At 39.5% G+C, this 23834-nt stretch overlaps 1 protein-coding gene across 3 annotated transcripts in view; it reads right to left on the bottom strand.

Moving 5' to 3' along the window:
* LOC101735553 (ATP-binding cassette sub-family D member 1) overlaps positions 1-23834 on the bottom strand; it is a 71215-nt gene that overhangs the window by 8243 nt on the left and 39138 nt on the right. For all 3 annotated transcript variants that reach the window (XM_062676635.1, XM_012691034.4, XM_004926927.5), the window contains 9 exons: positions 10535-10874; positions 8313-8441; positions 7060-7261; positions 6081-6312; positions 5101-5240; positions 3511-3683; positions 3002-3173; positions 1949-2055; positions 527-683 (listed from right to left, as the gene is read on the bottom strand). In XM_062676635.1, the coding sequence (XP_062532619.1) occupies positions 527-683; positions 1949-2055; positions 3002-3173; positions 3511-3683; positions 5101-5240; positions 6081-6312; positions 7060-7261; positions 8313-8441; positions 10535-10693 (1471 nt within the window). In that variant the 5' untranslated portion in view covers positions 10694-10874. The remainder of the gene's footprint in view (positions 1-526; positions 684-1948; positions 2056-3001; positions 3174-3510; positions 3684-5100; positions 5241-6080; positions 6313-7059; positions 7262-8312; positions 8442-10534; positions 10875-23834) is intronic.

The raw sequence follows: 23834 nt of genomic DNA, 5'->3' as shown, positions 1-23834 counted from the left end.
TACCACGCCTAGGGATACCACCTCCCTGCCTACTTCTACTTTTTTATCTAAGCTCATGGTCTTAAGAGATCATTCCAGCGTAGCTTAACTAGTAGGTGAGCTCACGGGGCTCAAACTGGACGGCGTTGCTAACACGAACCCTAGCAAGAGCCGTGCATCGCAGAACTACCACCGGATCGGAAACGCGACCCACTGAGAAGATCCGGCGAGAAACTCAGTGGGCTGTCTGTGGGTTCATTTACTTGCCGAGCCCTTCGTTGCAAGCGACAAGTTCGACCATGACCGGTTACTTCTGTGATGAAGCAGTAATGCGTTCCGGTCCGAATGGTGGGGCTGCGGTTGGGATTGCGAGTTACAGCTCATGTATTAAGACGGTATTAGGGACGCGGGGAGTTGGGGCGGGTTGGGGGTCGGGGGCGGCAGTGGCCGCAGCCGTTGCGATTGCGACTTAGAGCTCATGTGTCAAGAGGGTATTAGCGGCGCGGGAAGTTGGGGCGGGGGGTTGGGCGCAGGGGGCGGCAGTGACCTTGCGGCACGGGCTGGTTGTCCCGGAAGGTGACCTGGAAGGCTTGGTGCGGCGGCGCCACGTGCACGGCGCGCACGCAGCGGCCGCGCGCCACCTCGCCGAACACCAGCAGCATGTCGGACACGCGCGTGGCGTACCCCGCCAGCGTCACCACCTCCTGCAAACCAACCAACACTTGAGTATCCGTTAGAGATGAAACGGATATCCTGTAACTATCCGGTATCCGGCCTATCCGGCCATGTTTTCACTATCCAACGGATACCGGATAGTAAATCAGTATCCGGCCGGATATCGGACAGTAAAATTTAAGAAAATCTCATGATTATACAAAAGGCAAATAATACCACAATAGGCTATGGATAACTTTTATTTTTATAATAGCACGTCAAAACGTTTTATTAATTAGTTTGTTTAATACTCAAAATTAACCAATGGCAAATTGTGGTGAATGAATACCAAATCGTCGTCGCGATCTCCGCTTACGTACGACAATACCCGAACGCGCACGAATATTTCCGAGAGGGCCGAATATCCGGCGCTCCGGCCTCGCAGCTTGCTCGTATCCGGTATCCGGCCAAACCACTATCCGTTTCATCTCTAGTATCCATTATGTCATATCCACTGGACGTCTTGTGAGTCCGCACGGGTAGGTACCACCACCCTGCCTCTATTTCTGCCGTGAAGCAGTAATGCGTCGTCATGGCCTAAAGGATCAGACGTCCGGTGCATTCGTGTTGAGTGATGCACCGGTGTTCGAATCCCGCAGGCGGGTACCAATTTTTCTAATGAAATACATATTCAACAAATGTTCACGATTGACTTCCACGGTGAAGGAATAGCATCGTGCAATAAAAATCAAACCCGCAAAATTATAATTTGCGTAATTACTGGTGGTAGGACGTCTTGTGAGTCCGCACGGGTAAGTACTACCACTTTGTCTATTTCTGCCGTGATGCAGTAATGCGTTTCGGTTTGAAAGACGGAGCGGCCATTGTAACTATACTGAGACCTTAGAACACATATCTCAAGGTGGGTGGCGGCATTTACGTTGTAAATGTCTGTTGACTCCGGTAACCACTTAACATCAGGTGGATCGTGAGCTCGTCCACCCATCTAAGCAATAAAAAGTGGAGACAGAGAGTATGATGGTAAACAAAGTTGCCAAGAATAATACTAATGCAATTTATTAGGTATGCTGGCAAAACAAGGGTCTAGCGCAGAGTTACCTGTGATTAGCATTTCGATCCTAGCGTCCAAGTTAGCGACCCTATAGTAAGTCTGGTTTTTTAAATACAACTCATAAGCGTGATTGACCAGTCTGGTTCGAGTTTGTTTTACTGTTAAGTTTGTTTTACTGCCTCGGCGGTGTATCATCAATTGCTTGGCCGTGGGGGATGGTGACAATGAAAAATTAGCTCGTACCTTATAACTGGACATGAGCCTCTCGATGGCGTCCGCAGCCGAATTCAGCAGGTTCCTGGACGTGGTCATGTATTCTGTTCTCGCGCTGATGCTGTTGCTTTCACCTCCTGGAAAAGCAAACAATTAAACATTTTTATTAAAATAAATACAATGATCAACTTGTTAACAAAACGCTAGTAAATACGGCCATTGCCAGCTGACTGACAAAACCGGCGCATGCGCAATGTAGGCTGAGGTGATGATTTGCTTATTAGATATAAAATAATTAATAATTGGGAATTTAATTGTTTTTATGATCGAACAATCACCAATAGTCGTCGAACAAACGATAATTGATTATTACAAAATTAATTCATCTGAGCGATAAAAATAAAGCTATCTAGTAAGGGGGGCCAACTTAAGGGTAATCATTTGTTTAATTAATTATAAATAAATAAAAGACGAACAAACAATTTTTACATTCGTATATTAACGAACAAACGACGAACAAATAATTAAAAATAAAAAAAATCCGAAAATCAAAAAAAAGGGGGCCAACTTCAGTGAGCCCAAATGCTCCTGTAACAATCACTTGACTGCGTTTAATATCTATTTATGTATAAATTTAAACTTGTGCCAGTGTTTTGTCTAGTTCCCGTGGCACAAGGAATCCTAGTTTAAATCCAAGTGACTGAGTTTGATTTGCCTCTGTTTATTTAAAGAGGGAGCTTAAGTCAGTCCTGTTGACAGTTTGAGATTGATCGTGCATAAGATATTATGTGACGTCATCAGTGTTGGAAAAAATCGATAACGATTAATCAATTTTTTAAAATTGATTCTTCACTCTCCGATTCGGATATATCTGAATGTGAGAGTTAATGATACTGGCACGAGACCTTTAAAGTATTCTGTTTGATGCGATGCACACGCTGCTATTCGACGACAGATGGCGTTGCTCTTACCGGCGTAACAATGCCAATAAAAAATAATAAATTCGGCTTATTCGTAATTAATTAATCAGTCAGATTCGATGATTAAGTTAACTCGGGAGCAACAACCCTAATACAAACGTACCTTCCTTAGTCCCCGTGAGTATGGGCAGCGCCAGCATGACCATTCCGGTGCCGGACCACAGATACTTCATGCAGAATTGCTCCAGCATCACGTACCACAGTTTCTTGTTGAACACCGAAGTCATTTGCGCGACCAGCTGTTTGTACGCGGACTGCAGCTGTCCTAGTTCCACCTGGCGGATAAATTGTGCTTGTTTTCACTGGCGGTAGGACCTCTTGTGAGTTCGCATGGGTAGGTACCACCACCCTGCCTATTTCTGCCGTGAAGCAGTAATACGTTTCGGTTTGAAGGGCGGGACAGCCGTTGTAACTGTACTTGAGACCTTAGAACTTATATTTCAAGGTGGGTGGCGGTATTTACGTTGTAGATGTCTATGGGCTCCAGTAACCACTTAACATCAGGTGGGCTGTGAGCTCGTCCACCCATCTAAGCAATAAATAAAAAATAAATTGTTAGTCCAAGGAGCACAGAATCATGGATGACGACCAGCCTGTGAAAGGAAAACCTACCTTATGCCCTCCGTAGAAGGCGACTTCTTCAGCGTGCGCGATGAGACTGGCGTGGACATGGCGCAGGTTAGCGCGCATCCTCGCCTCCTCCCCGGCCAAAGCACCGAACCTCGGACTGAGCATACGAAGGACTTGTCCGGTCGCGCATATCACCACCGTTGCTATCCCGGGACCTTGAAGTGAAAATGTATTCAAATAACAAATAATCAATATTGAGCAATAGCTTCTGAATCGCCATGCCCTTTCTTGACTCACGATAACATATAAAAGTGTAGAATAGAGTTTTTAATCATATTAATTGTGATTACATGTTAACAAAACACCCAAACAAAGTTCTAGGTCTCAGTATAATTATAACATTACTGCAAAGCATTACTGCTTTACGGCAGAAACAGGCGGGGTGGTGGTACCCACCCGTGCGGACTCACAAGAGGTCCTACGACCAGTAAAAATTAGTAGTAATATGTTGTACGCTTTATGATCCAGCGGTGGACTTAGCGTATTATAACTATACTGAGTGTCGCGGCGCCTGACTCGTTTAGCACAGCAAGCTAGCCAAAACGTCATACCAAAACATTTACTACTACCGGCACCGCGCGCTGACAGCATTTTTTTTTTTTTTTAGAGATTTTATGACCTGGTAACTAAGACCTTTAAGTCATGTCTTATTTTACTTTATATTCTTAATTTTATGAAAAATGATAATATGGAGTGAAATGAAATGAAGATGATTAATGAGACATTAATCAACTGGGATGAAATTTAATGAAATTAAATGATATGGGATGAAATATAATCGCAGTAAAATGGTGGTCATTTACTGAGATTTTTTCAGTGGACTTTTTGGAGGAACCCGACAAGTTACGTCCAGCAGCTTTGTTTCATTTTCCCACATTTGTGCACTTTCACAGATATTAAACAGTTAATAAACCACCGTTATTACACATCTAAACCTGAAGAAACACTAAATAGACAAAATAAAACAAATCACACAACTTCACTGCTCGCGTTCCCGCCAAAAAGTCCCGCTGACAGCATTCAACAACATTCATAATATACCTCACAATAATCATTATGGCTCAAGATCCTTCCTTTTCGATGAAAGGTCACATTCTTCATACATTCATCGCAGAACTATCACGACTAAACCATTGTAAATTGTAATTAAAGCAAGTAGCAAGCATTCAATTGGTTTTAGTATCTATACTAATATTATAAAGAGGAAAGATTTGTTTGTTTGTTTGTTTGTTTCGAATAGGCTCCGAAACTACTGGACCGATTTGAAAAATTATTTTTCCATTAAAAGTCGACATTGTCCCGGATGAACATAGGCTACTTTTTTTTTTTTTTTTATTTCATTTGTGTTTTAATGTTTCCGAAGCGAAGCGAGGGCGGGTCGCTAGTAGAAACAATAAAGCCACAGTTTCTCGCGTAGACACTGAGACCTTAGAACTCATATCTCAAGATGGGTGGCGGCATTTACGTTGTAGATGTCTATGGGCTCCAGTAACGACTTAACACCAGGTGGGCTGTGAGCGTTGACCCATCTAAGCAAAAAAAAAAACTGCTTACTTATTTATAGGTACCCACCAATGAATATGTTTCCTTTCATCTTGTTGGAGTACGAAGCCAGAGTGAGGACAATCAGCAGCAAGTCGAAGCAAGGTTTTGTGAGCGAACTGTAGAGATGCGCCACGGACTGCGTGAACACGGAGACATCTTCCGTCAACCTGGATGAGGAGCATACAAATAAACGTTACAGTTTCAAAAACAAAAAAAATCAAATCAAATCAAAAGAAAATTATTCAACATAAATGAAAGTACATACTTGTTGAACGTCAAAAGAACTACCGCCAATTCACAAGAACTAGCCTCCGTCCTGAGAAGAATTGGCAAGAAACTCAGCGGGCATGTCTTTTTTTTTAAATATTAGTTTGTTTTTTTTAATATTAGATATATATTTTTTTTTGAAAAAGATGAAACCAAAGTTTTAAGTTAATATATTAAAAATGATCGTGTGATGTGGATGGCTTCAAACCAGTCGTTGATTATTTAGGATTTTAAGTTTAACACAGTTCGGACAGCGGTCAGGCTCTGCCCCTGGCATTGCTGAGGTCCATGGGCGACGGTAACCACTCACCATCCGGTGGGCCATATGCTCGTCTGCCTAAGGGCAATAAAAAAAACGCCGGTCCTACGATAATGCGGGATTCCTTTGCTAAGAAATATACCTTCTGTTGCCATCATTACACCAAACTTATTTTTTTTTTTTTTTACGAAAATGTACAAAATTTTAAATATTTTCTTCACATACTCTTTGATTGTGTTAACAAGGGAATCATGCCAAGTTTTAAGAGGTCGATACAATGCCGACCCTCAGTCTTTAAATATCTCAGATGCCACCAGTGTATAATGTGTTAAATTGCCCCAACTGTTCTGAGCTTTAGAACGAAATGTCAGTTTACAGTGACGTGGAAACAGAAAGTATGATGGTAACCAAAGCTGCCAAGAATAATATCAATGCAATTTATTGGGGATGCTGGCAAAACAAGGATGTAGCTTAAACTCACCTGTGATCAGCGTTTTCGATCCTAGCGTCCAAGTTAGCGACCCTATAGTAGGTCTGGTTTTTAAAGTACAGCTCGTAAGCGTGATTGACCAGTCTGGTTCTGAAGGCCAGGGCCAATCGACTCTCGAGGTATCTGATCATGGAGTTGATGAAGGTAGCCGGTATGGCAATGCCGAACCACTGCATCAGCAACGACGAGAAACTGCGCATGTCTTTTTGGACTATGTGCTTCACTGGAATATAGTTTCGTGGGTAAAGAACTGACGCATATTACTCATACACTAGGAATCAACTCTGTTTTGGATCTTCAATGATGCACTTTCATAAATTCGTGCATTTTTTTATTTCTGGGACGGTAATTCTCAAACACAATAGGACGTGCCGAACGTTTTATGACGTCACAATCCACGCAGTAACGAGCAAGATAGGCTGTCAATGGTCCCGCTCCTACTCCCATTTTCACTACATAGTTTAAAACAAAGTCGCTTTCTCTATCCCTATATCCCTATGTATGCTTAAATCTTTAAAACTACGCAACGGATTTTGATGCGGTTTTTTTAATAGATAGTGATTGCAGAGGAAGGTTTATATGTATAATAACATCCATTAAATAGTAGAGAAATCAATAATAAATTACAGTTTCCGAAGCGAAGCGAGGGCGGGTCGCTTAGTATAGTATAAAAAAAGGTAATGTCTGCGTGTAAAATCGGTGCAGCTTTCACAGAAATCAGTGGTATGACCAAGTTCTGATACGAACAAACAGACATAGACAGTTTTAATAAACGTTACCAAAGATAGACTTCACAACGTTCATAGCGCCCCCCACTTTGAGATATGGGTTTGAAGTCTACACCTTTAAAAGGGATCGCGTGATTGCTATGTGATAGAAAAAGACAGAAGGATGATAACAATCTGTGCGGTCTCACAACACGCCATAAAACTATTAAAGGAACATTGTCAAAACCAATGGTAGTACTCACCAATGGACCCTTCCAAGGAAGCGACGTAGATCGATAGAAAGGTCCTCGAAAATAAGCATAGAGTATGAGCTGTAAGTAGAGCTACTTCGTGGCTCCTGAACCCTGGGACCATGATCCTCGCGAGTGAGATCAGCTGCCTGAGGAATTCGAGGTTGAGACCCGGGACGTGCTCCTCGATTGATTGGGTTTCGTCGGCGTCTTCCTGAAGCGAGAGGATGTACATTTAAGTTTTTAGTCAGGACATTCATTGATTTTTTATTAGGGATTCTTTATGTTGTTTATGCGATTTTCAACTTTACGCTCAGGACGGTAAGAACGCATGTCAAATTGTGGTTATACAGCGATTCTATAAACGGAGCGTTCTAAGTTACGCGCCATGTTTTGTCTCTTTCTATTGTTTTTGTATTAACAAAAATGTTTCTTTGTGTGTGTGTCTCCTTTCTTCCTGTACATGTATTTTTTAAATATTATTATGTTAATTCGTACTATTCAGTTCAAACTCTGCACAGTTGTCGTTGTTACTTCAGGTTTTTTTTTTTATGATTGAAGGATTACTGGTGGCCCGGAGGCCTTTCCAGTTTCACCAGGACAAGGATACTTCAGGTACTTTAGGTTCTACTTGCCTGTAGATAAATATGTGATTATCATATATTGAATAATTTTAAAATTATTAAAAGAGCATATTTTATTGGTTTCAATTGTGAATCTGACTCATTCTAGAATTCACACGACCAAACAAAAAAAATTTTTCACACAAAAAAATATTCATCAGTCGGTCTGGCCGTTTGAGGATTTCACTAATATACATACGGACAAAAGAATTATACATATACACTAGTGGATCTGACACACGCTGTCCTGTAAAAATTCATTCAATTCGATCCAGTCGTTTAGTTGCAGACTATTATGATTCTATTGTCAAAGATTATTATACTTCTATAATCACAGATTTCACCAAGACTATTTGTCTAAAGTACACTTTATTAATAACGACAAACAATATTTAATCTATTCTCAATTTGATCACAGACTTTAGGCTATAAGAATAGTTTGATTATAAACAAATAGTATGCATGCGTGTGTGTCAAATACATGGTAGTGTGTGTAATGTTTTATTATTATTATTATTGATTTAATGTATTTTTTATGCATAATTTAATTCTCTATCTCTATATTCTAAAGATTCTGTGTGGACTTCTTATCCGAATAGAAATAGCGTAGAAGTTCGCGAACACAATAACGAACATACTTACGATATTCTGTTTGTTGTCGGTGTCGACTTCCCCCCTGCAGAGGGCGCACTGCTCCGCCCCGCACCTCCCCCCACAAGTTTCGTTCGTCTTGACATTATCTTCCGTGTGAATATTACCGTTCTTCAAGATCTGTGATCAAGATATTGTAACACTTTAATATTGTGTGGTCTAAATTGTGAAATTTACGTAAAAGTAAAACACAGAGGCCATTTTACATTCCCTATCCTCCCGATCCACTAACGGTGCTTTTAGGTACCTCAAGCACCGGTCATCGTTCTCGTCGAATCCGTCGCTTGCGGCGAAGGGCTCGGCGAGTAAATTAACCTACAGACACAGCCCATTGAGTTTCTCGCCGGATCATCTCAATGGGTCGCGTTTCCGATGCGGCGGTAGATTCTACGAAGCACTGCTCTTGCTAGGGTTCGTGTTAGCAACGTCGTCAGGTTTGAGCCCCGTGAGCTACTTGTTAGGTTACGCTGACATAGCCTCTCAAGTCTAGCTTAGGTAGGAAATAAAAAGCCATCTTAAATGAACTAGCTCTTTTATGATGCATCCCCTTGAAACATAAGTTTTAAGAACCAAATGTATGTTTGTCTCATCGCTAAACCAGAACGCATGACTGATATGTGACATGTAGGATGTTTGGACCTCCTACTGACTGACTGCCTCGACGGCACAGTAATTAGCGCCTCTGGTTGCTAAGCCGAAGGTCGTGCGTTCGATTTGCACATCGGACAAACATTCTCGCGATTAACAAGTTTGTTGGCACATTGTCTAGATGTCCAATATGCATTTCTTTAAACATATGTATAGGTCTGTTTTTCGTAGCTCGGGGAATGCTAGTTTGGATACCGTATGTGATTTTATTCTCTAACTAGCTGACCCGGCAGACTTCGTAGTGCCTCAATCAATAAATAAAAGACCGACGGGGGACAGATCAAAAGAAAAACAAAATTGTTATTTTTATTTAATTCCGAGCATTTTCATATTTATCTAAACCTTTTAAACCTTCTCTGGACTTCCACAAATAATTCAAGACTGAAATTAGCCAAATTGGTCCAGCCGTTCTCGAGTTTTAGCGAGACTAACGAACAGCAATTCATTTATATATATATATATATAGATATATAGATTATACTTTTTTTTTTACCAATACTTATTGAGCAATAATCTTTTTGCGTGTCCGGTTTTACTACACGATATGTCATTTATGTACAAAGCCTTTTAGCGTATTCGTTGATTAGGGCCGTCTTTGTTGCACCGTCTGTTGAGTCACGGCTTACGAGCACTTCAACAACACAATGGATTATGAAATAATAATTACAGTCGCTAGCTACAATGCAATTGCAACGCTTCCTTCCATAAAAAAAAATATATATGATAAACCCTCTTTCAATTGCGATATGTGGTATCGTGTAGGCATATTGTGATTGGCATCTTCAATGTTCAACTCAAGAGTTCCACTATGTGTCTCAAATGTCCAGTTGGAGGCATGGTGGCGTCTTTGTGAGGGCTTTGCATTAAATAATAATTTATCTATCAAACTTATATATACATATATTACGACACCGAGACACAGAGAAAATAAACCAGTTTGTCTGGTTACCTAGTACTGGTAACATGGAGGGTTATGCTAGCGTAACCGGGCGAGTAGATGAGCTCACGAGGTTCTAATCTGAGGACATTGCTAACACTAGCGAGCAAGAGCACTGCTTCGCTAAATCTAACACCAGATCGGAATCGCGACCCACTGAGAAAATCCGGCGAGAAATTCAGTGGGCTGTGTCTAAGGGTTAATTTGCTCGCCGAACTCTTCGTCGAAAGTGACGGATTCGACGAGAACGGTGCTTGAGGCACCTAAAAGCACCGGGAATGGATCGGGAGAATTCGTAATTACGTGCTCGTCTGTCGCACGAATGTTTGTCCACAGTGAAAATCGAATATTTATATTAAGTTTCAAAATAAACCTAATGCGAACAACGTTTAGCGCGTGAATACAGTGGACAAATATAGCAATTGTCTATATTGGTCATAACATGTCTATGTACTTAGTGCGAGTTTTTTAACGTTCTCGATAGCGTAAAAGTTAACTCGAGTTTGTATGGGAACGTTTGCCTAGGTTTGCCACTAGGGGCGCTGTTCCAAAAGCATCCAAATTCGAGTTAACTTTTACGCTATCGAGGACGTTAAAAGACTGTTATGGTTAAAATAATGATTGTTACCTTATAATTATTGTTATTGTTGCATGGTGGGGCTTGTTTCTTGTCTCTTGTTGAATAAACGGCGCACGCGGCTAGCGCCACCCCTACGCCCACGCCGAGTGCGAGCGAGGGTTGCACCCGCGTTGCTTGTTCGCGAATTTTCGACAAAATGGCCGGCATTTCGATGGAACACTAACACTTTTGAAAAAAATTCTTAATAATAATAATAATTCAGAGATCGTTTGAATGTTACAAATCACAGATACGTTTATCAATAAGAGAAACTGTTCTTTTTTTTTTTCTTTTTTTTTTGCTATCGCTTAAGTCATTGTACCGAATTTCGTTTTTTCATCCATTTTATCTGAAACAAAAGAAATACTTTATTGTATACACTGAAATGACAGAACGTGTTTTATAATACAAATAAATAAATAATTAAGTGTTATTTTTACGATGCTATTTACGATCAACACTTACGTCAACAATAATGTAAAAAAGGAATTGCCTAATGACATACCCAGCATTGTAATAATGTCAAGATAATTTGACAATGGCGATTTTTTTCTTGCAAATTCGCGTAATTACCTACGCGCGATGCTAAATGGAAATGATGGAACACATTACCGCAGTAATGGTCAACGAATAACTTCATGTTTGGTTGTTTGCAACAATAAATTAGCGTTTATACAAAGTTATTTCCTAAGAGCGACTGTAAACATAAGAAATGTGTTTGATTTATTGTTAGGGCGCATCGAGTTTCACTATGTTTCTTCCTTTTTTATATGATTGAACGATTACTGGTGGCCTTTCCAGTTTCACCAGGACAGGTGAGCGAGCAAAGGCTCAGCCAGGAGGGGAGGGATTTGGTAACAACTGCCCGAGCGCCTCCGAAGGAAACCTAACTACTCAAGAGCAGCTGCTTCGCGAATGAATCTACTACCGGTTGGAATCGTGACTCGCTGAGAAGATCCAGCGAGAAACTCAGCGAGCTGATGCATGGGTTAGGTTGCACGTCGAACTCTTTGTCGAGTTCGACGCGTACGGTTACCGGGGTCCCTAAGCCTGCTAGTGTTAGATAGAGCTGAAGGCGTCTAATGCAAAGGTTATTGGATCTGATGGATCCGTAAGGACGTGATGTTTCTTCTATTGGCCAACAGATGCCACCAGAATAGACTAGAATTATTTTTAATTATCATTAACGTTTTATCTTTAATGTATTCTAACGGAATTGCGAAAGACAAAACGTTACAAACATTGAGTTACAATCTAATCTCATGAACGCAATTATCAAATCTAATTATTTACGTAATTACGTAATTGTTTTTAATATTCACAGTAAAATTACTACATATGTATTATGTTAGTTACAATTGAATAATAAACGTATTATGTAAGCAAATTGTCTTTTATCTTACATAATGTCTTTTATCTTATTAAGTTTTGTTAAAAAAATTAATAATACTAGTGGTCCCGCAGTAGTCGAAATTCGACTATAATTAATTGAATTTATAATTTTGAACATTATCATGGTTCTATTGTCAAATACTTTACTTCTATAATCACAGATTTCGCCAAGACAACACTATAGACAAATAATATTAAAGATAAACTATAATAACCTATTCTCAATTTGACACACAGACTAAGCAATACAAAAATTTGACAATAAACAAAGAGTATTTATTTGTGTGCGTGTGCGTGTGTGCGTGTTTGTGTGTGTGTGTGTGTGTGTTTTTTTTTAATTTAAATAAAATATTAGCATTCTGCACTCCTTCTCTATATTCTCTATAAGTGTGGGAAATGGGTAGAAAGTTTTTGCTTCACGTATTAATATATTGATTTTTGAATTGTGCTTGGTTCTAAAGTCTATACGTCACGTGTGTAAATAGGAATAGGGGGGGATATTAAAACTAAAGCAGCGTCCACTAGTTTTTAAAGTGTTTCATTTAACATATATTTACTTTGTACTAACACCCCTTTTCCGAAGTCATCCTGCTGATCAACGAACCGGACTATAGAGGCCGGCATAACGCAGCCTAAATTAAGCACAATTAAAACCAAGTATCAGTGGTGTGATAACCTTTGCCCCTACGATCTGTCTGACACGTCTGCCTACGTGGAGATTAGGGGTCGTCCACGTCACACGTTGATGAGGAGGGGGAGTATCACCGAAATGTGACATAGTGTGACAAGGGGCATGGGGGTTCAATAGTTTTGTGACGTCACATGTTAAAATTTAAAATATTAAAACGCGAAGTTTAGATGTGAATAAAAAACTTTAAAAATCTACGAACTTGAACTATAGTTATCAATAATTTAGCATTCTCGCTATCTTTCATGCAACGTCATTCAATTTATAAGTTAACTTACAAGCATAAATTGAAAAAATGTGTGACGTCAAATCAGGGGGGGTTTATAAAAATGTGACAACCTGTGACAAGGACGGGGGGAGGGGTTCAAAAGTCCTAAAATTCGTGTGACGTAATTTATGGATGGCCCCTTATAGGCAATACATCAAATGACGTACTCAAAACGCGGCTGGAGGTTCGATAGCTCAACGATGCGTATTAAAAGAGGCTATAGCAGTAGACCAGTATAGTTTGTTTGTGATGATGATAAAAAAATTTTTATTGCTTAGATAGGAGGACTGCTCTTGTTAGAGTTAGTGTTGGCAAAGTCTCTCAGATTGAGCCCGTGTGCTTTACCCGTCCGCGAATAGCTGGAATAGCCTCTTAGGCTACCAGCGAATAGGTAGAAAAAATAATATTGTCATCATATTATTATGGTGGTAGGACCTCTTGAGAGTCCGCACGGGTAGGTACCACCACCCCGCCTATTTCCGCCGTGAAGCAGTAATGCGTTTCGGTTTGAAGGGTGGGGCAGCCGTTGTAACTATACTTGAGACATTAGAACTTATATCTCAAGGTGAGTGGCGCATTTACGTTGTGGATGTCTATGGGCTCCAGTAACCACTTTACACCAGGTGGGCTGAGAGCACGTCCACCCATCTAAGCAATAAAATAAAAAAAAAACCCTGCCTATTTCTGCCGTGAAGCAGTAATGCGTTTCGGTACCATTGAAGGCCATTGTACTGTTAAAACTAGGACCTTACAACTCATGTCTTGAAGTGGATGGCGGAATTTACGTTGTAGATGTCTATGGGTATACCCCTTCACATCTATGCAATAACAAAAAAAAAAATTGTTAATTTTGAAATATGTCTTAGTCTTAATCTCCCATCAGTTACGTTTTCCCTCATCCTCCATTATCTTTAACATTGTCGAATTAGCTATTCGAAATTCAAGGAAACGTTATTAATTTCATTGTTTATCATCTTTTTTTGGAGCTCGGTACGAGTCACGTGTTTTCTTGTTTATATATAATAGGTACAATGCCTCAAAAACTCAACCTTGGGGTGCACCTTGTGTGAACAAAGCGCCGCGCCGAGCCGAAGGAGCCTTGACCCTGGCGTGAGTCAGTCCGCTGCGTTACCTGTCGTGCTCGCAAACTCACATTAAGGATAACAAACAAAAAGTCTACCTACCTACATATATCAATAAACTCTACTGTCGTTTTTTTAAGCGTTACTTTTTACATAAATTTATTATAGTGACCAATTTCTATGTTGTTAACTTATGTTAGATAGAGCCTTTGGAAGTCTGAGAGAGTGAGAGTGAGAGAGAGAGAGAGAGAGAGAGATAGAGAAAGAAAGCGCGAGAGAGAGGGAAAGGGAGAGGGAGAGATTCTACTTTATTGTAATGTATGTCGTATCTTATTCTAAGGTATCACTCTTGTCAGAGCGGTCGTGGTCGTCATCCAGCATCATTGCTGTGGGTAGATGTTTATTGTTAACCACATCATAATTAAAATTGTAATTAGGCGGTTTTCTCGCCAAGTACGATTTCTTCCAGACCACCGTTTTCGCATTTTTTTTTACTTACAAGACTTACAAGAGGTCCTACCACCAGTAATTACGCAAATTATAATTTAAGGGGTTTGATTTTTATTACACGATGTTATTCCTTCACCGTGGAAACCTTCAACCTTCGCAGAACCTTTAGAAAATTTCTTAGATAAATACAAAAATAAAACCTGAAACATTAGATTAGCATTAAGCTATTTTGCCTTGTGAAACCAGAAAGCCTTTCATTCATTCTTACCTTCATTTTATTTCAGACAACAACAAGTCCATATGTGTATATAGTATCATTGAAACATAATTAACAAAACCAATCATCTAAAAAAGATACATTTATTAAAAATAATTATCAGTTGAATACATTTCAAATATTCAATTCAACTGATACTTACTTCGAACCAACCATTATTATTATTATTATTATCCTGTATTAAACACTGCCACGCCTGGGAAGACGGCAGGACACACTCCGGCGAGGTGGGCAACAATCGGCCGGAGCGTTAGGGACTATTGGGAGAGAAACCGGCGAACTATACGGGCATTGTCGAGCAAGACTGCTTTTTGCATTTGGGCCACCACCGACTTTTTGTTGAGGCCAAGCCTCTCGAGATGTTTTGCTTTTAGGGACCAAACCATTCACCGACACAACTACCGGGATTATTTCTGTAGATACCACCCTCCACATGTCGGTCACCTCGTGCGCTAGGTTCACATATTTGGTCTTTTTATCTGCCTCGGCCCGCACGAGGTTCTCGTCGTAGGGGATGGTGATATCCACCAGAAATATATATTATTATTATTATTTAGTCCGCAAGTGAACCATGGTACAATGGTTCAAGTACCGACAGTTCTAAACGGTCTGTTAATGCCTTCAGGATGCTGTTAGGGCTGACCCGGACCCGGCGAATCAGGGATGTGCACCTTTTTCGCATGGTCGTATAGAAACAATCGACTCGTGCCTCGGCGATCATTCCCGACGCGCTACAGAACCGGGGCAGCCCCAACAACACCCTGAACGCATTGTTGTATTGGACGCGTAAGGCGCTGTACTGCTTTTGACTATACAGCACCCACAGGCTGCACGTATAGAAGGACGTACAAAACGCTCTAAATAGAGTAATTTTGACATCCCGCGAACATCGAGCGAACCTGCGGGCAATCATATTAGCTCTTACAAACAGATGTAGACTTAAAATCCATTTACCAGTTCTTAAGAAGTATTAGGTACCTAACCGTCTTCGGTAAGCTGATGATGATGATGCAGGCGGATTTTAGCTACGGCTGGACAGACTATAATGATTATGATTCTCTAACCTAAACAATTTGATAATCGGACGCCAAAACCCAAAAAACAATGTCAGGAATTTTAGCCGATGAACAATATAAGTAATAATTAATACGTGAAGCAAAAACTTTGTATCCCTTTTTACGAAAATTGCGCGGACAGAGGAGTATGAGATTTTCCTCACTTATAGCGAGTATAGAGAAGAAGTGCACAATGCCAATATTTTTTTAAAATAATGCATAAAAGATACATTAAATCAATAAAGAAAACATTACACACACTACATACCATGTATTTGACGCACACACGCATGCATACTATTTATTGTCAAACTTTTGTTCGACGTCTGTGGTCAAATTGAGAATAGATTAAATATTGTTTGTCTTTATTAATATTTTTTTATAGTGTTGCCTTGGCGAAATTTGTGACTATAGTATGTGTACATACTTAACTTACAATTCCAATTAATTATAGTCGAATTTCGACTACTCTGGGACCTCTAGTAAGTAATAATTTATCATTTTCGTCAGATGTTAGCGTTGAATTCAAAACGAAATACACAGATCATGTGGCCAATTAATTTGACTATGCAAATATTGAAGATATGAATGTTTCTATTTTTGTTACCTAATCGTCCATAACGACCGACCAGATATCATAAAAAAGTTTCGAACAAAAATAGTTTATGGCTAGAATACGCTTTAGTAATTAAGATTTTTTCTACTTTATTTTTATGTTAAATGACATAGCCCGTGTAATGTCAGGTATTTCTGATATTAATAATTACAAGAGTGTGTTAGCTAATTCTTGATTTTACGTACTGATCTACAAGTTCCGTTTCTTCCTAATTACAAATTTAACGCGGGTGAAGCCACGGTGCGCGACGATGGCGAAGATATAATCTGTGACTCATCGTTTATTTTGGCCTCAGATGACGTCACACGTACCTACGGAGGTCGCGATCAGCGGTTATGTAAGATAACAGTTGATCGCTTCCCTATTGACAACTATAATGTTACCTTCATTCAATCCAAGCGTCCTTCATCAAAATTATTGTCTTAAATGCTGCGTACGTAAATCTTTATTTACATACAAATAAACAGTAACTATTTTTCCTCGGGACATAAACATTCACGGATTCGCGTTATGCGTTGTGAATTGTAAATAAGTTTTCGTTGGAAACTTCTAGAATATGTTCAAAGGAGTGTTTCTGGGTAGCGAGAGAAAACCCTTTAAAAAACCCTTTTTTTTATGAATGAAGGACTACTGGTGGCCTTTCCTGTTTCACCAGGACAGGTGGTCGAGCAAAGGTTCTGTCAGAAGAATGGAATTTGCTAATAGCTGCCCGAGCGTCTCTAAAAGAGACCTAACAACTCAAGAGCAGCTGATTCGCGAAACTGACAAGAAACTTAGCGAGCTGATGCATGGGTTAGGAGGAACACTTATAATGCCCGTGTCACAGCTCTGTGGGAAAATATTTGCATTTTGTACATCGAAGATAATTAGAAGTTATTAATAAATTCGATTAGCATTGCATGGATGTAATTTGTTAATAAGGCAAACGCATGCATTGATATGGGATTTCCTTAGGGATTTGTTTGATAGACACATGCGTTACTGAAAGCGTAAAAGGTATATTAACTCCCTTATTTGTACCTACTATTGAGAGCCACTACGTTCACAAAAGAGGAGAACATAGTTGTAAACATAGTTTCAAGTGTATAGCATCACAACTTGAATAGCAAATTTAAAAAGTAACATACATGGATGATTTTATCGCCCAACGCCTATGAAAACATTTAGATAGGTACTCATGACGGCTTTGCGACGACTTAATAACTAAATGCCGTTACTGTGTAAACTTTTAGATTCTGCGTATTTGATATTGATTTTTCAATGTACATATCGTCATCTCGCATTAAAACTGTATAATCTCAAAACTTACTAATGACTTTACAGATGAGTGTTTTAAAGGTTTAACATGTGATATTCTCAATATTATTCATCTTTACGATTATTTTTTTTGCTTCGATTGGTGGACGAGCTCACAGCCCACCTGGTGTTAAGTGGTTACTGGAGCCCATAGACATTTACAACGTAAATGCGCCACCCAACTTGAGATATAAGTTCTATGGTCTCAAGTATAGGTACAGCGGCTGCCCCACCCTTCAAACCGAAACGCATTACTGTTCCACGGCAGAAATAGGCAGGGCGGTGGTACCTACCCGTGCGGACTCACAAAAGGTCCTACCACCAGTAAACTAACATACTAACAAACTAACATAATATGTAATTATACTTGAGACCTAGAACTTATATCTCAATGTGGGTGGCACATTTACGTCGTAGATGTCTATGGGCTTCAGTGACCACTTAACACCAGGTGGGATGTGAGCTCGTCCACGCATCTAAGCAATAAAACAAAAACCATACTAGCGATAGATGTGGCTTCGTGAGTACAATTTTTATTTATTTATTTTTATTGTCCTTGTAGGCAGACGAGCATATGGCCCACCTGATGGTGAGTGGTTACCGTCGCCCATGGACTTCAGCAATGCCAGGGGCACAGCCAAGCCGCTGCCTACCGCTTAATACTCTCCACAAGCTTCGTTTGAAGAACTTATTTCACTGATAAGTATTTGGATTTAAAATTGCGTATTATTTCGCGTTCGGTTCGCAGTATCACTCTCGTTTTCGATTTCATTACTACTCCATTACTAAAACTATGCACGGTGACAACATGCAGGTAAACATCACGGAGGCCACAATCCGGAGGTTTCGAGCGAACGAAATGAGAACAACATCGGTCTCGTAGAAGACGCGGAAGTGAGAAATTATTTTAATTACAAAAAAAAAAGACAAACAAACTTACAAATGACTAACGGAAAATTTATATTCACTGTGTTATGCGGAGTTTACATTACGAAATTAGTGTCATGCATGTTGAACTCAGTTTCACGAAAGTAGTTTCGATATATGCGAAAGTAATTTCGTTAAAAAATTAGTGTCGCGAAATCCACAGTATCGCAGTAACCATGGCGCCTTCAACATCAAAGCTATAATTTGCTATATTCAATGTAGCTAAAGAAATGCTTATATATCTATAAACTTAAAAAAAGACTATCAAGTAAAAAAAAAGTTGGTAGATTCGAGGATGGTCAACAAGAAGGCATTTAGGTGCATTGAAGTTAGTCTCTGAATTAGCAGATGAAGCTCCTGAGAGTTATAAAAACTATTTTCGAATGAGTGAAGATAATTTTGATTTTTTACTGTAGGTGTTTCGGGACCCCTGTCATTGATATTCATTAATAAGATCTATATATTTTTCTGTACTCCATCGTTGGTTTGACATTTTCAACGCTTGAAGCGCGTCCGAACTAACAATACACACGTCCGCACAGCGCAGGCCCTTTCGCTAAATTAGTTTCACGTCGCGTCTACACTATGAAATTAGTTGCATGACACTAATTTCACCAAAAAATCGCGCAGGGCACGAAACTAATTTGCATGCATGAAATTATTGCATGCATTACGAAAGTATTAAATTGCACGTGAAACTGTTGGTAAAAGTAATGTCACGAAATTAATTTCGCCACTAATTTCGTAATGTAAATTCGGCTTTAGTCGCAAGACGTGCACAGTCAAACATTGCTGATGCTAATATCTTAAACAGGGCGGTGTTTGCTTTTTTATAAATAACTAGCTTTTGCCCGCGACTTCGTCCGCATGGAATAGTTACTTTGGTATAACGCTAAATTTTACCCGCCTCTTACCACCCAACCTAAATATATATGCTGTCGCAGACTTTTTTTAGATCTTTTAAAGGGGAACAATTGTCTACATCTCTCACGGTCTTAGTGTGATGTTATATAGCCTATAAGCCTTCCTAGTTAAATGGGCTATCTAACACTGAAAAATTTTTCAAATCGGACCAGTGGTTCCTGAGATTAGCCCATTCAAACAAACAAACTCTTCAGCAGTATAATATTAGTATAGATAATAATAAGAATAATGATTGTTGAGTCAACATGCCAGATAGCGATAGTCTCGTAGGCCAGGTCCAAATATTTTATAATAATAAATAAATGAGAACAAATCATGCACAGTCGAACTTTCTAAGCTATGGAAAGAATATTCTAGAAATGAAACGTGCAGAGCCGTCAGTAACAACCGTAATGACCGTTGGTTACGAGCATGAAACAGTCGCGGTGTATTCTTCGCAATTATTATTATAATACTAAAATGACATACGTGGATGATGTTCAATATCCGCCCTTAACTTTAAGAAGAACGCCAGTAAGGAATGTTTTTAATGAGAGAAATCTAGTTGAACCACTGACAATTGGAGTAAATGATGAGACAAGAATGACTCTGACAGACTTCTATTTTTTTCCAAAGCTTGAACAAGTTCTTGGCAGAAAAAGAAATTCAGCACTCAAAGACAACACGTCTGAAAATGACTGCGTCAAGAAGGACATTCAAAATTTACCACTGCGCATAGATGCATCGATAGAAATATTGAATATTAATGAGGCCGTCAGCGCAATAGTGGCCTAGCCTTACCATACTTAATATGAAGATATAATTAAGATTGAATTTACTTTACGCTGCTTTATAGGCAAAAACAATGTTTACAAAGCCATCTGTTGTTATCTAGGAGTGAAATTAGAGAAAGGCCGGTTTTGCATAAATATTTAAATATGTTTTAAATAAATCGCAATACATATAAGTTGGTACGAATATGAAAGATTGTGGATTAGACCACTTTTGCGCTGAGGGCCCATTTATACAAAAAAAGGCTTTAACTTTCTGTATATTAAACCGGAATTTGTAGATAAATACCTAATATCAAGTTCACCTTGACCCCGTCGTATCAATAGGGATTGCACCATTACTATCGCAACACCGACCAACATGAAAAGTGAGATGTGTCAACATACATATGGTAATTTATTATCGAAATTATCATTCTAATTAGCTGTTGCCAACAGAGCTATAGCTAATGGTAGGGGTATTATGGCTACCACTGTCCTACGCATTCCTATCATCGTACCGATTTGAAGAGATTAGTCGTTTGCCCTTTTATTATTGCCCATTATTGCCCTTATAGCCAGGCGAGGATAAGGCCCACCTAATGGTGACTTGTTAACGTCGCTTATGAGCGCCAGAAATGCCAGGAGCAGAACCAAACTGCTGCCTGCTGTACTGATGCAAAAGAATCGAGGTTTGGTGTTCTAGTCAGTTATTACAAGGACTTTAGCTCGTCGGTCGATCTAACTAGAGAAATACAATTTATTCGTGTCCCCACTCGCAGAAGCGATGCCAGATATTCTCTACGATTTCTACGTTTCATACACATAGTTAGAAAACAATTTTTACAGTCGTCCGTAACAATGAAAACTGTGCAGTATTCGTAACACCGCAAATAATAGAAATCAATCAAAGGACTATGCATTATGAAGAAATCATGTTAAAAATCCTTAAGCCTTACTGGTGATAGGACGTCTTGCGAGCCCGCGCGGTTAGGTAAGTACCAATACCCTGCCTATTTCTGCCGTGAAGCAGTAATGCGTTTCGGTTTGAAGGGCGGGGCAACCGTAGTCAAAAGTGAGACCTTTGAACTCATGTCTCAAAGTGGGTGACGACATTTACATTGTAGATGTCTATGGGCTCCGGTAACTACATAACAATAAGTGGGCCGTGAGCTCGTCCACCCAAATAACAATTAAGAAAAAATACGTCATAAAAAATCCGTTACGAACAAACATACATACATACTAATAAAAGCGTCTTAATAAGTAACTGGCTATAAGGCTTTGTGTGAGCTTTAACAACAAGACCCAACCAAATTTATCAATAAAGGTTTAAAGGGTGGAGCAGCCGTTGTTTTGTAAAACTTTTAGAGCTCTTGTCTCAAGGTGGCGGCATTTCCGTTGTAGATGTATATGGACCAAAATAACCACTAAAGCCAGGTGGGCCGTGAGCTCGTTCGTCCATCTAAGCTATGATAAGCTTGAGAGACAGCTTAGTGTGAGGACATAGTGTTCACTCCATACCGACTTATCTTATTTTTGCATTACATATTAAACTTCTTTGTATAATTTACCTTCATAATGTAAATTTTAAGTCAAAATACATATTTTTTTTATAAATAAATATTCACTAACAATCACGCCACGTTAACTGGTCCCGTGGTAAGTTCGTAAAGAACTTGCGTTACAGGTACCAGATAACGGAAATAAATGTAAGATTTGTATTATACACATACATATATTTAATATACGTCCATAATACCCTAGAAAGGACATTTTATATTTATCATACAAATATCTTCCCTTGGCGAGATTCGAACCTGCGACCCCCTTGTGTAGTGACCACGTCGCTTACCACTACACCAGACGGCCGTTAAATTGTTGTGAATGTATGCGCCTTGGGTTACGTCTTCGCGATAAATCTAAATCCGGAAAGCCACTACGAGCCGACCTCTACTCGGATTCGAACCCAGAACAGACCGCCCGAGCGTAACTTGACCTAAAAAACCTGCGATCCGTCACTGAGTTCTGTGCATATAACTTTTTACCGCACAGTGAAAGTACGGTGAGAAAAAAAAACAAACACACACAATTACAATATGATGCATTATCCAGGTCGAGAGTACCGTTGGACAAAACGCTTTTTTATTTTATCTTTCTGACACTGCTCATATAATTTTCAAATCGATTGCATTGTAGCTTTGTAATGTTTTCTTTATTGATTTAATGTATCTTTTATGCATCATTTAAAAAAAATATTAGCATTGTGCACTCCTTCTCTATGTTCTCTATAAGTGTGGAAAATTTCATACTCCTCCGTCCGCGCAATTTTCGTCAAAAGGGATACAAAGTTTTTGCTTCACGTATTAATATATATGTAGATACCATGTACTTACGCTAAACCACTCCGTTTTAAACGTATATGATTACTTACCTTAACATTTAATCTAAGAAAAACTCAAACTCAATCACTAGTATTTTTTTTAACTTGTCAAGTTTTGTTAAATCATAACGTTTAGATTAAATAGCTTTGGCGTATTTTTTGTGGCGACTTCATAAGCAACGTGTATTAATCAATTTTTTCCAAACATGAAGCTGGTGTCTTTCAAAATCTCATTAATAATAAAAAAACATACAAAATTCACTAAACGCTTCGAATTGTGTATAAGAAGTTTTGCATAAACTGGTCCATACCATTATTTATATTTAATATCTATAAGAAAATCTATATTTATAATGTTCCTAACGTTTTTATTTTATATATTAAAATAATATTATAATCGACACACTATATAATTCTGTAAATACATTATGGTAAGCAGTATAGTCCTCACAAAATATAGGACTTATGGTCTTTTTAGTCCAACTACATTCTACAACTAAAAAAAAAACTATTATCTGTCGTAAAACGAAATTGCACTCACATGACATACGAAATCACTCAAGCCCTCGTGGAAACGCTATTAAAAATAATTATGTAGTCAATGCACATCCTCGTAATCATCAGACGACAATCGGAACTTTCCACAGCCGGAAAAGTCTCCAAGTCTCAAAGTCCAAGGTTCGCCGCAGCGACCGGTCCTAAGAGATCCGCATCCAGGGAATTCTCCCAATCTACAATCGACCATAAGCCCGTCTAGTGGAAGGCCTAACTACCGCGACACTATATCAGAAAACTCACATCAGGTTAGAGCCCCGTGAGCTCACCTACTCGTTTTTTTTTATTGCTCTTGTAGGCAGACGAGCATACGGCCCACCTGATGATGAGTGGTTACTGTCGCCCATGGACTTCAGCAATTCCAGGGGCAGAGCCAAGCCGCTCCTACCGCTTAATACTCTCCACAAGCCTCGTTTGAAGAAGGACATGTCGTAGCGCTCGGGAAACACCGTGGAGGAGAGCTCATTCCATAGCCGGATGGTACGAGGCAAAAAAGATCTCTGGAAACGCACTGTGGATGAACGCAGTGGCTCCAGGTAGTATGGATGAACTCTGCTCCGGTGGTGGGCGGTGCGATGGTAAAAACGAGATGATGGTATCATCTCGATTAGTTCCTCAGAGCACTCGATCTGCGGATCTAGTATAAC

Source organism: Bombyx mori, chromosome 27 (genome assembly GCF_030269925.1).
Source record: "Bombyx mori chromosome 27, ASM3026992v2".
NCBI lineage: Eukaryota > Metazoa > Arthropoda > Insecta > Lepidoptera > Bombycidae > Bombyx > Bombyx mori.
Note: the sequence above shows the minus strand (reverse complement) of the source record. Positions and strands in the feature narration are given on the sequence as shown.